At 38.2% G+C, this 18,502-nt stretch overlaps 1 protein-coding gene across 1 annotated transcript in view; it reads left to right on the plus strand.

The window, feature by feature from the left end:
- Nucleotides 1–4,214: 4,214 nt before the first annotated feature.
- The window catches only part of LOC139474050 (serine-rich adhesin for platelets-like), a 64,734-nt gene continuing 50,446 nt past the window's right edge, over nucleotides 4,215–18,502 (plus strand). Inside the window, exon 1 of the mRNA XM_071256910.1 lies at nucleotides 4,215–4,618. Within this exon, the coding sequence (XP_071113011.1) occupies nucleotides 4,336–4,618 (283 nt within the window). The 5' untranslated portion in view covers nucleotides 4,215–4,335. The remainder of the gene's footprint in view (nucleotides 4,619–18,502) is intronic.

Here is an 18,502-nt window from a genome sequence, read left to right on the forward strand (position 1 = left end):
TATGTGGATCATGTTTGGGAGATGCATTCAGATTATCACTTTATGGAAATATATATGTTTATATCAACTTGGGCTACTTCTTGAAAATATGTTTGCCTATTCATAATTAGACTATACTTCATGTCTTTCAGTAAAAGAACAGGATTGTCCTGTCCAGACTTGATTATTTACAGACCGCCGTCATATAGCTGGAATATTGCTGAGTGCGGCGTTAAACAACAAACAAACAAAAGTAAAAGACAAAAATGGTTTCTTGTTTAAGGTATCTGTTACCATGTTGATATCTGAAAATTTCAGTGTTGGGGAGCCGTATTTGAGAATAATATTATGGCCAACTTTATCCAAGGTACAGAATAATACGCTAAGCGACCGACCCCTGCTGGGAAAATCCATTTAATAGAATGGTGATAATGGTTTTTATCACACGAAATGTACATTGACACTTCGACTGACATTTGACACGATACAACAACATAAAGTGACACTTTCTGATAATTACTTTATCACTAACCAGATAAAAATAGCGTTTGTGCAAAACACATTCTTATTCCGATGTCAGCATACACCCTCGTGGTAAACACCTTTTTTCTGAAGTAATTGGACAAATTATCAGAATAGTATTGTAAATAAACATAGAAAACATATTGGCTTTTTACGGCAACAGGGTGTTACACACATGTCACAGCTATTGTGCAAGGCATCCGTTTTCTACGTAAACAAACGTATGAATATGACGAGGAAAACAAAATGAGTTAAACAAATATTTTTCAAGAATTAAACAAAGTCTTTCCTGGTCATTCTCGAATACCCAGCGTCCATTTCTTATGATAAATAAATATACTACTCAAAAAAAGTTAAAGAACACCCGATTTTTCATATTATTATAGTCTGTCTGTCACGGCATGACATGAAAGTATCGGGTGCTCTTTAACTTCTTTTGAGTAGTATATGTCACTATGGATGGAGACATAATAACACCCTGGATAACCGAGGATAGGAATAGGTGAGTGAGTACGTGGTAACACCGCTTTGAATAGTAACACACGATCACAATATGGTACGGATAAACCAAGAAACATATTAGGCGAATCTGGGGGTCGAACCGGAGACCGTTGCACAAGATAGCGTTTAATCTGTCTGTGCAATTCTCAAGCATCAGTAATTCATGTTATTGTTTCCATTTCACTGGTATAAAGACCGGTATCAGTCTGTTTGCAATTACCGTATTTCCTCTTATAAGAATCGTTTTTTAGATTTAAATTGTTTTTCCCTGGCGTACATTAGTCCCGTTTTAGTACTTTTCGTATTGAAATGAATTTTGTATCAAGAACATAAAATCATATTGCATGTCAGTTTATTAGTGACGGTAATTATCAAGCGCCTCATCCCTAATTACGCTAGGGTTTAGAAGTTTACACAAAGAATAAGCGGGGCGGTGCTGTAGCCTTGTGGTTAAAGCGTTCACTCGTCACGCCGAGTGAGTGGGGGTATGTTTACCGCCGCTCTGTACAATATTCCATGGTGATTATTACATCTCGGCGTATAAGCTTAATGTGGGAAGAAAGGCAGAAGTAATGCAGGTATTTGGTGTTTACATCATTGTTAAAACGTACGAGCATGGTATGACGCTGACAAACCTATAAGCATTGGGCGAGTCTGGGGTTCGAACCCACGATCATTGGTTTCTGGCACACCCAAGGGGCACAACTCTGCACAGCGAAATATGCTCCTTAGACGGCTGAGCCCCCGCCCGATGTAAATACTCTACGCCTTGAGACTGTTATATGTTAATGGGTTTGTGAAACATTCAAGTATATACGCATTGAGTGAGTGAGTTGGGTTTAACACCGCTTTTAACATTATTACAGATATATGGCGGCGTGTCAGCTTAATGTGGGAGGAGAGCCCTAAGTGATGCAGGTCTCTGACGTTTACCACTTCGGTGAAACCCACGAGCACGGACATGGTGCTGACAAACCTAGAAACATAATCGGGACGAACCGGGATTCGAACCCACAATCATAGGTTTCTGGCATGCCCGAGGCAACTCTGCACAACGGATCGCGGCGCCTTAGACGACTGGGCCACCCGTGCCCCCTATACGCATTGAGGATCGATATATTACGAAAGCATGACGAGAATGAATATTAGTATTACTACTTCTAATCACCCATACCCATATAGCAATCACCACGGCGACACGATCTTATGATAAAGCTTCTTTGATAGGGCGTGTTGTGTGGGTGTGGTTGAATGTTAGAAGTGCGTAAAACCAAATGTAAGAGCGTGCAGTTTGACAAGGAAACGCACGCATGCACTGGTGCATTGATGAATCAAAGGACAAGGAAATAAAGAAGCCATGCTTTATTGAACTGATTTAAACTTTCATCTGTGTGCTTATACATATATTCGTTTCTTACATGTTTGCACCAAATGAGCCTGGGTATAGAATACGTCCCAGGCACTCGGTATTGCTGGTCGTACAAGGCGACTAAACGGATCGGGTGGTTGATTCGGTGACCTTGATTGTGTGTCATCGTATCCCAATTGCATAGATCGATGCTCATGACGTCAATCACAGGATTTTCTGTTACAGACTCGACTTTCGTCAAATAGCTGGAATATGGCTGAGTGCGGCGTTCAACAGCACACAAAAACCTCTGGGACCAGATGGTAGTCACACTATCGGTGTGTTTTAGACAAGCAGGATTCCGGGACATGCATTTCACATGACTATGTAATAATAGGATTCGGGTATCAGGTGTTAATATTAAAAAGCCAGAGCAATGAATATAAGCTTTTAATAGCTACATTATGTATACGACGAATCAGATGATCATCCATGTAAATAGAACTGTGCATCACTCTTACCACAATTACCATATCATATCATACAATATCAAGGCCACCAGACATGAATGGCTACTTCAGCATGATCAGGGATATTGGCTGTGTCGTTTTATTCTGGGGACTGGCAACAATACACTCTATCTGATCCACCAGACTTACTGCCTGACTTACTGCTTACTCCAAGAAACAAATGTTGTGTTTGAATGTACTGGGTTTTTTTCAAAATATGCATTGGTCACATAGAAAATATTCTTGTCTTGTTCTAACATGCGTAATATACTGAACCGCAAAAGAAACGTCACTTCATGAAAGCTTCTCATTGATAAAGCAATGCATTTCTTTTATAACGAGGGTGGTGGGGGGGGGGGGGGGGGGTGTGTGATTAAAAGCGTGCCACCTGTATTCTTTTTATATATTTTCGAACTATCACTGTAACTTAATATAGGACCGTAATGAATATGTGTTTCAGATGTTTTCCGAATGAGGATGGCTGATTTAAATAGTCCACTCTTATTTTTAAAAGGAGCCGCCACGTGAACACAGGCATCCGCCGATTTTAGTCAGCCATCGATATAAAGAAATATTATCCATCCATCCATCCATTCATTCATTCATTCATTCATTCATCCAATTAATGTGAATAAATATATATGTCCTAGTAAGACAACGTTCCTATACGTGAAAAATAGAACGTTATTTAGAGTTAAACTATTGATATCTCTGCACTTTCTAAGTAAAAAACTTTAACCACGTGGAGCCTCTTAAATAAATGGTAACTTGGGGATATTCGCAATGACATACAAATAGGGCCGTTTTTTCTTTTGTACTTCTCCTCCCAAGGACAATCACATGTCCTCACACCCTGTGAGCTAATTAGGTTGTCTGCGTGGCGCTCAGTGGGAAGTCTGAATTAGGTAACGTATTACAGTCTATTATCCAAGAATTGTTACTGACAACCTGTGCTACATTTGAAATGTCCGAACAAAAGTAGCGGCTATTTATAGACATCAATCAATACAAAAGGGGCATGTGATTGGCTGTACGAGAGGAAACGGTTGGCGAGACAGGTAACGCTATTCTGATCAAGTGTCTCAGGTCGATATGTTTCTTTGAAGTAATACAGTTCTGTGTCAGTTGCACAGTACGATCGAGGTTACCTTCCATGTGCATCCCCTGCACGAATATCACGCGTAGCGTCGTTGCAATCGGCAACCATTGTCGATTGCTACCTGTGGGAGAATTTTGCCTTACTTGAGTTACCTCCCTCTCATTGACAACAAAGGAGTGCACACGTCACGTATCTTATTCAGGCTAAGCCTACCTGAGTTATGCCACGCCCCCTTATATTCTCCGAGGGAGGTGACACGGTTAACGGAACAGCTACGTGTGCCGATATCATGGCGACAGTTTGAAGTACAGACCGGCCAGGTGTTGGCCTGAGATGGATTTACAAAATGTAGGAGAAATTTGGAGATAACTTATGTCATGCCGCTGCCTAACAGGATTGTCGAACCTCAAAAGTTGGGGAGGAAAGCGTTACGACCTGAACAAAATGAGGATCCGGTCTCGACCCAACTTGCCGTTTCCCATAACACAGTGCTCGGAGCCTTGTACCAGCTCGCGAGCCTCGTGCGACACGCAGACGATCTGTTTTGTGATTTGGCCGAAGAGTGTCAAAAAGTTTTCGAGAAAACAGACAGAATAACAGAAAAGTTGTCCCGAGTTAAGGATTATGTCTACAAGTTGGATTCTAGGAAAGTGAAAATACGTAAGTTATTCTTGTTTATTCTCAAAAAGCGGATCGAAGACCGCGCTTGATTTCACATTTCAGAGCCACTCGATTTTGAATTGACTTTCAGTTGATCGTAAACCTGTTATCAGTATTGAATTCACCCGCGAAATTTCTTGGGTTCAGTATTGAGGCTAGTATTACGTAGCAAATCTAAGACATATTTGGGTCTTGATAATGTTATTGTTACTGAGAATTTGTTCTGAATAATTTGTGTTGAGGGTTTAGGGGCATAAAGTTAAACTTTGTAAACAAGACCAGTATGGCAACGAAAGCTTTGAACAAAGTATAAACCATTTGTTAGTATGTGTAACATACAGTGTTCAGACCAATGACAATATTATATTGTTCTCTCAAATGCAGATAACCATTTCATGTTGTACAATGTAACTGTTGATTGTGCAATGTGTTTGGGTGTTATAACAATCTGGAAGATTTATGAAGGGATAATATTGAAGTGTTATTGAATACTTAGTTGAAACACTTCCCAACTTCAGACAGATTATACAGTCATAAATTGTTACATATCAAACAAATGATGTAGTAATACTGAAAAATAACCGCATTTTAATATGTTCCTTTCATTGTACAAAACATTGGAACTGACCCAAATTAGGCACAGATGAGTTTCAAATATTTTATATTTAACATTTTGCAGAATTCCTGCCAAAGTTGAGGCAACCTGACCACTACACTAAATTTCAGACATGTTATAAAATTGAAAGCAAAACAATAACATGTATCACACAAAACCATAGCCACTGAGTGCACCCTCAAGACCCTTATGAGCCCTGTCCCTTACACTATTGTGTGTAGTTCACAAGCCGCCACACTCATGTGGTGTCTCCTCCCAAGTAGTGAATGTTATACCACAACCAAAACCAACAGGCTTGCCTCTTGGTCGCCTCGGAAATGCCAGGAAATATAAATATTTGCTTCCTCAACTCCAATGGAATGAATGAAGGCCTGCAGCTCTATGTCCTCCTGTGAGACATTGGGCACATCATGTATGCAGCTGTGTTCTATGTTGTTGTTGATGCTGTTGCAGCTACTATGTGGTGTATATAAAAGTGACACTTTTGTGTAGCAAGCAATAACTAAATAAATGGAATTTGGAGCCAGACAAATAGTTTTATTGTATTATGGTAATTGGTAACTGAAAATCAATATCATATTTGAATGTTTATACAAGTTTGTTTTTTTCAATGTCAAAATAACACTGTCCGAAATAGACTTTGCAGTTTCTTATCCGATTTCCCCCCAAAATGTTGAGTATGAGGCTTTGAAACAGTTGTGGTTGTATTTGTATTATTATCATGTATATATATATAAGCTCTTAAATACACTTAATAGTGAGTTAGAATTTTACTTTGCATCTGCATGGTTTCAGTCACACTAGTGACCAGAACAAGTTATGGAATTAAAAAACATAACTCAAAAGCAACCTGACAAACATATTTTAACAAGACAAGGAACCCAAAAATAACCCATGCTGAATTCGTAGAAGTGAGGCAACAGTTATCTTGATATATTGTGCACCACTTATCAGACAAGCTTACCACGACCAGACTGGACAAGACACAGCTATCACCAAATGTATTTGGTCAAGCCTGTTACTTGTTTAGGTAGCAGTTTACAGAAGCAATTGACATCCCAAGCCTGAAAGAGTTAATTAAGATAATGTTTGTTTATTGGGGCTGCCTTTGCTAATTTGGTCACTCAAAGTTCAGTGCTGTTGAATAAGCAATTACTTGTGTACCATATCAGCTGTGATAACATGATAACACATCACAGATAATGTATGTTGTACTATTTGCACTTAACATTTTCAGGTTATTGCCTCGCTGGTATTTATTTCATCAGGTGTCTCCAATATTATGGTTATTTGATATAGCAATTGTTACATCCTTATATTTCAGCTGGTATTTTTCTAGGAATGCTGTAATTTAAAAAAGACTTTATTAATGAGTTCATGTTTTTAAGGTCATATTATCACAAGTCTTTTATGTCACATTCCAGTGACCCTTAGAACATGGAGAATCTTGCACATTGATGAAACTAAGACGCATCATATTATAGGTCATTTTGAAGTTAAAGGTTCTCATGTTGTCATTATTATTCGCAATTAAAGTAAACATGATGCCAAGTGATCATTCCCTTTTCAAGCAGTAAAGGCATGATCCATATTTCATAAGGTTTCTTTGATATTTTATTCCCTTTTTGTAATGAATCAATCCCATTACATGACACATACACTTTGGACCTATTATGACCACCGGTATTGTTATACTCCGTGGCAGGTCAGGTGACAATACCACGTTTCCAAGCCCCCAAGAATGGACTTAGCCTTAACAAATGATTAAGATATCACAATAGTTAATCAGTGAAATCATTATATCATATGTCAAACAAAGTACTTAATTTACCACTAAGCAATATTTGTAATCAGTATTGTGACATAATTACAAAATGTTGAAGCTTATTTTAAAACCTATTCCAGTTAAATGATTTAATTTCAGTTACTTTTTATAACAATTTTTAATATTATCATTTGTAGTTATAATTTTCAAAAGTATTGGTTCAGCATCAAACTCATACTTTTTTATTAACTATGTCAAACATTGCCGAAAGCAGCATTTTTATAAAGTAATAATTTGTATTACCTTCAGAAAACAGAAGGATCGTTTATGTCACATAAGATTGATCGCTGTCGGCATATCTTGCTACACAAGCTGTGCGATATCAGACTTTCCACTCTACCTGTAATGAGTTGCATTTACCTGACACACTTGTCATATATTCTTGTAACCTACATTTGCAACATGTTACATTTTTGTTAATATGATTGTTGTACAGTCAATAGAAGATATTGCTATTCCTCTGGCGACATACCTGCCCGTCAAACACATCTATTGTTGTTTTAACACTGTTATACCTTGGTATTGATCTTTCTGCAGGTGAAAATCAATCAGTTGTGGGAGTGATTGTTGAACTATGGAGCATTTATTTTTGAATGAATTACTAGGTAATATTTTTTATAGCCATCTTTCTAAATGTTTTGAGAAATTGTAACTAATTTCTTCATATGTTAATACACAGAAGTGTCATGTTACTAGATAATTAATGGTATGAAAAGATCGGTATTGATTAACTAATTGTTTTGAGGGGTCAGACTTACAGTGTCATTTCAAGAACGTTCTGCTTGTTGACTATGTAAGCATGGCTTCCTTTGAGAAATAATTAATAAAAGTGGCATACCGATTTTGATAATACCTTTTATCAAGTAGCCAAACAAAGCTATGATCCTGATGATATGGTTGAATAATCTCCCTCAATAGGCATCCAGTTTTCATTGATCTAAATGATTCTGAGAACTGTCTCGGACTGAATCATGGGTATTTGGTTAATTAACAGGTAAATTATTTCTTTTTTTGTCAATGAGTCTTTTTGTCATTTTTCAGTTACTAAAGGACATCCTTTTGTGGCTATATTTTAACACTGATGAGACTTGTTACTCTGAATATATGACGTGAGAAATTAAGGACGTCTGCTGCGTTGACATTTGAATATAGGGCCATTTTGTAAATAATCTATCAATATTTTCTGCCATTAGTTTTGATAACGTGACAAGAACCTTTTTGTTACCCCCTAATATTTTCAAAACACTAGTAGTTAAATACTTGCATTACCATCTATGTATCATTGCCAGACATCCAACAAATCGTTTGGCATTATTACCCGGAATTATATCTTGAAAAAGAGGTCATGATTAAGGCAATAAGTCTACAGTGTCAAGCTCAGCGCCTCTACAGGAAATGGGGTTTACTCCAGGATCTGTTATTTGTATTAGCGGTGGTCGATAAAATCCTGAGCGGCCTACCTTAAGATATGGTATTTTGTTTTTCAAGTGGCCAATGATTCATTCCCCTGGGGCAGAAGCGGGGGAGTGTCCCCAAGGTTCAACAGCTGGGTGTGCAGAGTTTTAGGGGGAATCTAATCTCAAGTCACTCTCCTTTGTGGGTTTATTGCTCTCAATCAAGATTGGATTTTTCCATTGTTTCAATCTGTATTTATGGCTGCTATTAAGTAGTTTAGATGTTGGCACTGATGTCATTTTATGGTGTATTTTTTTAATTACTTTTGAATCATTTCAGATTGTTGAACTGTTGCTTTAGCTTAGGGCATCTAGTGAATGTGATTCATTGTTGTGTCAAGTGTATGTGTTGCTTCACTTTATTAATATATATACCTTCTTTTGAAAATTGCTTGTTTGATCTCAACTATAAGGTTATCAATATGACTGATATAATTCTCAGTTCTCTGGCATGAATTAAGCCTTTCTTGAGTCAGATCTACTTTATTCAATCATGACCTTTTTTGTCACATCTTATCACTAACTGTCTTCATCACAACATTTTAAAATTGAATAGAATTTAGCCACCTACCAACTCTTTTCTATTAAGGTCATGTTACTTGAACTACAACTAACAAGTATATGTGGGTAATTCATCCCTCAGGAAGAAAAACATTCTCACCTGACATTTTTCTTAATTGTTCCAAAATCAGACTTTGTCCATGTGTCAGTATTAGAAGATTTTCTGTGGAACACATGGAAAGAAAGGAAGTTTAAGGGGAACCCTGACTCTCGAAACAGCAAATATGAATGATTGTTTAGGATGGGTAATATCCCTTTGTGTTCGTTACACAAAGTCGTACATTTCATGTAAGTGGTAGTACCAGTATAGTGGTAGCACCAGTACAGTGGTAGCACCAGTATAGTGGTAGCACCAGCATAGTGGTAGCACCAGTATAGTGGGAGCACCAGTATAGTGGGAGCACTAGCATAGTGGTAGCACTAGCATAGTGGTAGCACCAGCATAGTGGTAGCACCAGTATAGTGGTAGCACCAGTGTAGTGGTAGCACCAGCATAGTGGTAGCACCAGCATAGTGGTAGCACCAGTGTAGTGGTAGCACCAGCATAGTGGTAACACCAGCATAGTGGTAGCACCAGCATAGTGGTAGCACCAGTATAGTGGTAGCACCAGTACAGTGGTAGCACCAGTACAGTGGTAGCACCAGTACAGTGGTAGCACCAGTACAGTGGTAGCACCAGTATAGTGGGAGCACCAGTATAGTGGTAGCACCAGTTTGATAGTTTCTGATGATATTACATTATTTGTTGAGGATGTATATTTGTGAGCAGCTACGGTTGACAGAACTTGCACTTGACGCTTCTTTGAAATCCATTGTGACATAAGTAACATCTGTTTATTGCAACAAATGCCACATCAATAATGTTGATGGAAAAAATATAAACTTGTCAAATATTTCTGTACATCAGCTGCAACAACTGTATCAGTGAGGGAGTACGTGAGCATGGCTTTACACCATTTTTAGCAATATTCCAGTAATATCATGGCAGGGGATACTAGAAATGGGCACCACACATGTCCCCATGAAGGGAATAGAACCCGGGCCTTCGGTGTGACGTGAGAATGCTTTACCACTAGGCTACCCCAACACCCTCAGCTATATGCACTTGCATGGATAACCCATGAATAAGGCGATTCTCTTGAGACAGGATGTTGATGTTGAACAAGCTTCTGTTTCATGTGGATGGCTCCCTGATACGTATCATTAAGTTCATTATTGTTCAGGACATTGTATAACGACAAAATAATATTGTCATCTATGAAATAGGCAGCTGAAAGTGAATCATGTTAGTTCTTAGCAGCTGCCTGTATTAAGAACAGCAATTGTCAAACATTAATTGTCTTCAGAAAGCATTGTCAAACTTATGATTACTTTTGCTTTCGAGCTACTCGGCAAATACAATGTCTGGATAAAAGCTTCCATTAATATGTTTAGTTCTTTTTTCTGCTATTTATTCAGCAGTGTGCACTGAGTGCCATGAGCACAGTATGCAGAAAATGTGGTCTAGTATAGATTTAAGACATTTAACATGTTTGTGTATGGAGTGATAGAAAATAAAATAATTGATCTGGGGGATGGGTTGGGGATGTGTTAATGAAATTTGATCATGATAGTGTTCTGGGTGGGGGATGGGTTGGGGATGTGTTATTGAAATTTGATCATGATAGTGTTCTGGGTTGGGGATGTGTTATTGAAATTTGATCATGATAGTGTTCTGGGTTGGGGATGGGTTGGGGATGTGTTATTGAAATTTGATCATGATAGTGTTCTGGGTTGGGGATGGGTTGGGGATGTGTTATTGAAATTTGATCATGATAGTGTTCAGGATGACTAAGAATAACATGTTGCTATTAACTGACAGGTAGCTCAGGTTAGTGCCTGCACTTGTTAGCTACACAACCACGGTTTGACTCCAAATTCCATTATGATCAGGTTTTGTACTTCTAGTGCCTCTCAATCAAGCTCTGATGAACCTCCATAGAGAGTCACATCAGGTGAACTCAGAGCAAATCTTTACCTCCAATAAAAATGATGGATGAATAGGTCCTTGAGCCAATTACATGTCAGTTTTCTAAAATGATTCTGCTTCATTTCTTAAACACCTAGATCTTGTCAAAAGAAATCACATGGAACACCAATGTTCCCACCATAGTAAACCCTTTTGAGTGTAGAAGTCACATTACCTAGATACAACATGCTGCATAAACATATTCAGAACATATGTGCAGCCTTTATTAATCTTCATTTGGAACTGTCCTTAAAGTTCATTTTCAAGACAAGAAAGGGATATCGAACATTAAACATTGGCAAAAAGCAGAAAGCCTTAACACGCTCTGGGATGTTATTACTTATCCCTATAGTAGTAGTATTAATCTACTTAGTATATTTCAAAAATGTGAAGTTGATAGAAACTGTAAGAATGATAAGAATATACCTTGTATTTCTGTAGCTTGTGTGCATAGTTTGCTGTAAATTCTAAAGAGGTAATCAACATTATCCTGAAAGTGCTTACATACCTGTATCGTTATTCCTGTTCCGTTGGTGAAAACCAAGGTGCTATTGGATGAAGAATTAATGAAATCATGATCCATTATTAATGACATGCAAGACATTGCAACTGGTGTCAAAACTGATCTATGCCCACCAACTCCACATGCAATCATAGATAGTCTCAGGCCTCAGGGATTGTTCTAGATGTACATTTGTATAATCTCATGCTCCAGGAATTAAGCCAGATTCCAAGATAAATAGGTGTGCTAACATTACCAAATCAGCATTAACCTCATTCAATATCAGACTCTTGGCATCAGAAGAGTCTGAGACCAAAACTAACTTCAAGATGGTTCATGAAAATATATAAACAATATGGCAAAGGTCAAAAGATGGTATTTTGTGGTTTCATTTGTGTGATTTTGATGATCACACTTAAAAATCCCATCCCATTTCCACCAATAATACATGACAAGCCCAAATGTCCCTTGTTCTGGGTCGACAAAGCAATCATGGTCTTGAGACAATCTGACATTAATCTCAGAACAACAGTTTGGCAGTAAATGGAGGGTTCAGTGCCGCCATTGTTTTGTGTGTGACCCAGTGTCCAGGTGTTGGAGTGGTTCAGGGTTAGCACTCTATAATTACACACTAGCTTGTGTAATCATTAAACCAGGGTTTGGTTCAGGAATTGAATTTGTAATTCATGTTGACACTTCCTGTGAAGTTCATGTGTATACATTAATAGACAAGGAAGTCATGTGACATGCAGGTGCTTGTTTTTATGTTGCTAACATTCATTTTGAAAGTTACTACAAAAACAACATTTAATACCTTGTCATTACATTGATTAAGCCAGTTTAGTACAATCATATTGATCTTGTGCACATGAAAATCTGCTATAGGGGTAGCCATGTTATCAAATCTATGATGGTAGAATGGCATTTATGGAGACTATTTTTGTTTGACTGTTTCCTCTGTTTGAACTACCTTTCATCCATTAACAGATCCCATTACACGGAGCAGCAGCATCATCAGGATTATTTCTAGATGTAATTTATCTTCTTGCTCTATCATGAAGCTGTCAGGGTATGTTGGATAGATATATACTCAAGGCCTTGTGTACCTTGGTGTGATTGTAAAATATTGTGATGTATAAAAGAAGTACAATATATATTGCTCAATATTTGCTCCAGTATTAAGAGTTTAATGAGTTGGGTTTAGCATCTCTTTGAACAGTATTCCAGTTATATCATGGCGCGTCAGCTTCATGGGGGACGAGAGTCCAAAGTGGTAAATCACACGATGGTGGGTATGGTGCTGACAAACCTGGAAACATAATCAGTGGGGAACTGGGATTTGAACCCACAATCATAGGTTTCTAACATGCCTACAGGACTCAGCGCTGCACAGCGAATTGCAGCACCTTAGACGACTGGGCCACCCTTGCCCCCTTTGAGTGTTGTAGCATCAGAATGAATCGGGATAGAGAGAAATGGAAGAAGACCAAATTCACCAATTTCAACACATTTTAGATCATGTAGATAGTGATATAAATTGTAAATCATGTTCATAGTTTTGTATGTTAATAAAATCCTATTGAGACAATTTGCTTGAAATAATTATACCCAAGTTATATTTGTGCTGCTTCTGTAAATTACAAAACAAATAGTTGAAAGGATATTGTTCATCATGTTCATGCTAATTTCATTATGTTACAATCTCACTACAGCATCCCTTGGTTCAAATCCCAGCATTGTTAGATTATGTGTGAGGCCCATTCTTTGTATTCCCCTGGGATGTTGCTAGAATATTGCAGCATTTTACTCACTCACTCACTCACTCACTCACTCCACTATACATTGCTGACAGTGCAGTCATCTCTGTTGTTATGAGATACATGTTTTCAAATCAAACTATATTTGAAAGATTTTTAAAACACATCTGTGACGTCATTCTATTGTTTGAACGCTCCATTATTTTTCAGGAATGGAGAGTTGTTTGTCAACTAAACCTTCATTAAACCAACATTTGAATTAATTTCCACTTGGAACAGATGGAACTATTTTTTACATTTCTTGACAAGTGAATAATTTCATTTTTTTTTTTTCACATGTGTCGAGGGCAGGGTTCAAACACTGCATCGTTTGATTTGAGGATGTGTAATTGTCAACCTCAGCTACGCCAGCATATGAAGGCATGGTGGGAAATTAACCATTAAATATTTTCATAACTTTTTGTAATGCTTTAAAGCTAGTATATAGTCTGTGTTAGAGCAGTTTACCTACAATAATGTTCATATTAATAGCAATTAAATACACCTTTGATGAGAGAGAAACAAATCAGGTAATATTCATATCCTTGTTCAGGGCTCTATATTTCCTATTAATCCCCTCAGCATGTATTGACAATGTGCAAGCGATTGATAAATACTAGTTCAGGACACAACGAAATGACCATGACGGAGCTAGGTGCATGTGTAACAGCAGCAGAAAATGTATTCCACGTACATCATGCAAGGGCGACTCACGCAGTAGAACTACACTCTCCAAAGAGTTCTGGTTTATTTTTCAAATATTTTGGAAATTTGGTCAAAGTAGGGATGAGTTTTAAGTTGGGGAATATCCTCGTAACTCTCCATTCCTTAAAAATAATCAGCCTTGGCTCCATTATTTTTAAGAAATGGAGAGTTACTCTGACATTCCCCTCTATGAGAACACCCCCAAGAACACACCTGCCCTGTGTGACTAATGCAATTTTCCTGGTTACTCGCAGGTGTGGTAGAGACATGAACTCTGAGCCAAGGAAATTTGAGCTCTTATTGGAGCTGGTTGGTCTCTATATGAAGGAATACTTTGTTAGTATTACAGTTTGGCATGGAAAAAACACATAGACCTTTAGAAACTGATATTGTAATGTGAGGAGGCTGAGTGGCCATTATTGGAGATTTTGTTTCTTTTTCACGCTCAACTGGTGCTCATGCATGTAGACAATGAACATGGTGGGGAAGCTAGCTTTCTTTTGAAGATCCCAAACAAGACAGATGATAGTAACCACCATTCTGATTATATTGTTTTAATAGAGAATGAACATTTCACTGACTGATCTGGGAGGGGTGTTGAATGCACAGACTGTCCTCTCAGACACCCTACAGACACCCTGCGTGTTTGGTTCACTTAGAGACTAGGTTTTTAAAAAGCTGTATCCATCGTTGCTTCTTATTAGATTCTGAACAGCACATCAGTAAGTCTCTTTGGTCGATCACCATACAGGGCTCGATTTAGCTATATAAAACATGCACCAGTGCAACCTATTATTGAAAAATGCAACCCAATATATATACATGCACCAAGTGCACCATGTCCCAAAAATGCAAATTTGTGTGTTACTCTTACTTGTCAAGACATCAATCTTTGAACAAACTCAGTACTCTAAGTTTTATTTACCATACTATATCACTAACCCCTGCATTGTGTCAGTTTTATGACACATGACACAGTCATCGGAAATCGGTGATTTTTGTTATTTAGATGCATTTACTTTATGCATCTGACTTTCAACATAGATATATTTATGGGACCAGTGTGCAACCTGGTTTAGTTTGAAGCAACTAGCTATTCACTTCAACATGCACCTGGTCAAATCAAGTTCCTTATATCAAGCCCTGCCATGTATGTGAAATTTGAACAAGAGACTTTATATTATGTTGTTTGTTTGTTTGTTTGTTTGTTTGTTTGTTGTTTAAGCTGCACTCAACAATATTCCAGCTATATGGCAGTGGTCTGTAAATAATAGAGTCTGGACTAGACAATCCAGTGATTGGCATCATGAGTATTGATCCATGCAATTGGGATACGATGACATGCTTCAACCATGTCAGTGAGTCTGACCACCCGATCCCGTCAGTCGCCTCTTACGACAAGCATAGTCACCTTTTATGGCAAGCATGGGTTGTTGAAGATCTAATCTACCCCGGATCTTCACAGGTCTTTATATCCTGTTAACAGGGAGGTTCAGACTGTCAGCTGAACATGATGCCAGCTGTTGGATCACTGCAAGCATTGCTGCACATACATAGGTTTCACATGTAAGTTTTGTGAAAACATCAGTCCCACACAGAATCCAACTGTGAAGAAGTAGTTCAGTATCATAGTGTCTCAGGTATGGTCCCATCTTTGTTAGGTAAATGTTTCGGTTGGTACGATGTCATTTTCAGAATCCTCTTTTGTGTGAACATAGCAAGAGGCTTCCTTATTGTCACCACTGCTGCCACTGGGGTAGTTTGCCAAAACAGGGGTGGTCTGACCCTCAAAGATTGCCCAATGCCTGTGACACTACAGTAACCTGTTTTTGTATGGCAGCTTCAACCATCAAGTGAGGCGGCAGCAACAAGTTTAACGCCCCTTACTTGATCTCTTGACCAATACTGCTAAGAGTTCATGTGAGCCTAGAAGTAATCCACATGGATTGCCTTATAACAACTAGAACCAGTATTACATATTTCTTCGATAGTCCTCTCGTCAATCATAACACAGTCAGCTAGGCTTCAGGACAACTGTCTGGTGAACTTTTCCCACCACTTGCCCATCTCTGGTAGTGTATCTCTCACAAAGCCGTGACCAGCCTTTTAGAAATTTCCTTTTAAGCATGAAACTCCTTTTGGAAGTTTGCCATGCAGATAAATGTGAAACCTCTCAGGTCTTAAATCATAGCATAGCTTTCATGGCCATGAACATAACTAGTTGAAGGAAAATGTGTGTGAAGATCATTGATAGATGTAGTCGGGAGATAAAAAGAGATATTAAAGAGGCCTTATTCAGGAGAAGAAAATCTGAATTTCTCGAAAGTATAAGTATATTCTACATAGTAATGTTAGTTTGTCACAAACATTTGTGTGTGATTAATACTGTAATTATAGCCTGTACAAGGTTACAGGGAAGAAAACTCATCGAGGTGCATTCAAATTGTGTAAATTAATCCCATACGGTGCCTCGTGTGTGTTTAAGTTGTCAGGTTGCGGTGTTGTGTTCTGTGAGAGTATGACACACTGGTTTTATCTTACTGTTTGCCTGCGATGATCTTGAAACCAGGCACAATTCTGTGAGATAAAGGTGTGAATGATGATATATACGCTGAAGGACTGCAATATAATTGGCCAAGTATGGGTTCACAGCGAAGGAGCTAGAGCTTAATGATGGTTTGTTGTGCAGCTTGTCCTAACATGGTGGGCTTGTCTTGGGTAGGGTAACAAGGGTTTATTAGGGTTGGGACTAAAGGGTTTATGGGGGTTAAGACCTTTTTGGGATGGATTACTCGGAACAGAAGACAGTATTCTGCAAGGGATTGTGTATACGCTTGCATAACAACTTTATTAGCATGGACCACCAAGGTTTAATTTGAATTGTAATTCTACCTTGATAAATGTTCAATAAATGGCTCTAGTTCTAGGTAATTAAACCCATTTCTGTTTGCCTCTTGGTGATTGGAGTCAAGCACTGGTGTTGGAGTTCATTGGATTTGTTTCCAGTTTAATGGTGCATTTTACAGCATTTCTGATAGCAAAATTGCCATTTGCTGGGACAGGCAGTGTATTAATTACTCTGAGTGTCCATACACCTCTTTAAATAATGGTCTGATACACTCTGTTATTCTTGTAGTTGGTCTGTCATTTAGTACTGGTATATGTACTGGTCAGTTTTAAGGGAGGTGGGTGAGTTTTGTGGAAAAGTGTTGCCTAGAGACAAAGTTTGATTCCTCACATGGATATACTTAGTACAATGTGTGAACCGGCAATCCATTTGTGTTCCTTGCGTTGATATTACGGAAATATTGCTGAAAATTGCTCCAAAATACTACTTCACTCCGATGATCTTTTCAATTATTCATTGGTATGTTTGAAACATATAAAACCTGATCACATTTAACCATAAGAGAGTAATTCATTTTCAATAAATAACACATGACATGAAAGCTGTCAATACTCATTGACTTTGAAGTAATAAATATCCATGCAGGTGAAGTTCGAAGAAAAGCACTATTCGTGTGGAAAGATTTACTGTGATCTAGTGACATGTCTTTATGGAGTTCATGATGTATTTCACCCATTATACACTCTAACATACAGTGTTTCCTTCTTCAAAATGTTAAAGTCACGAAACTGTGAAATGATATTCATAAATGGCATCCTGTCCAACAACAGCCCCAAACTCTCCTCTATGGATTATTCTCAGGATTATACCCAGCAACAATAGAAACATCAATCCCATTCCTGGTCCTTGAGAACACATACAGGGCAATGCAAGAACCATCTCCCCAGCACAATAGGCCTGATTTCGTGTGAAGGAAGTATATTGAGAGATATTGAGACATCATGGTGCAGTGTGTGTGGGAGAGAGTTATGGAAAGGTTGTCTAAAGCTGAATAGCGGTCAGGGCCATGCGACCTCATATCCGCTTGTAGTCATCTGTGGTTTCCTAGATACTCTAGAATGTTTTATTGGCGTTCTGGTCTCCATGAAAGGGGGACATGAACACTGATATATCTCATTGAGCCCTGCCTCCTGTCCAGATAAAGTTTAGCTGTGGTGAATGGTTTGGTTTGAAATTGATAAATGTTTGTGTTGTATGGTATCCTGTTTACATGTTCTTAGGGAGTATGGAGTTCTTTTTTTGCAAATGCAAAGCTTGTTGAATTGGATTTGTGTTATCTAAATGTAGGAATGTGAAAAAGAAGGTTGAGTTATGTTAAGTGCAGTGCTTCAGAGTGCCAACAGACCTTGGTTATGACCCCCAGCCATACTATTCAAGTAATGAGTACTGATAAAATAATATTCAAATCAGTTTGAACTTTAAGCTCTGTAGGTATAGCAAGTGGTGACTAGGGTTAATGTTGCTCTCAGCTATTAGATGCTATACCATTCACAGAATGTGAACATGTTC

Source organism: Haliotis cracherodii, unplaced genomic scaffold, assembly GCF_022045235.1.
Source record: "Haliotis cracherodii isolate W230 unplaced genomic scaffold, xgHalCrac1.p SCAF_3, whole genome shotgun sequence".
Classification (NCBI taxonomy): Eukaryota; Metazoa; Mollusca; class Gastropoda; order Lepetellida; family Haliotidae; genus Haliotis; species Haliotis cracherodii.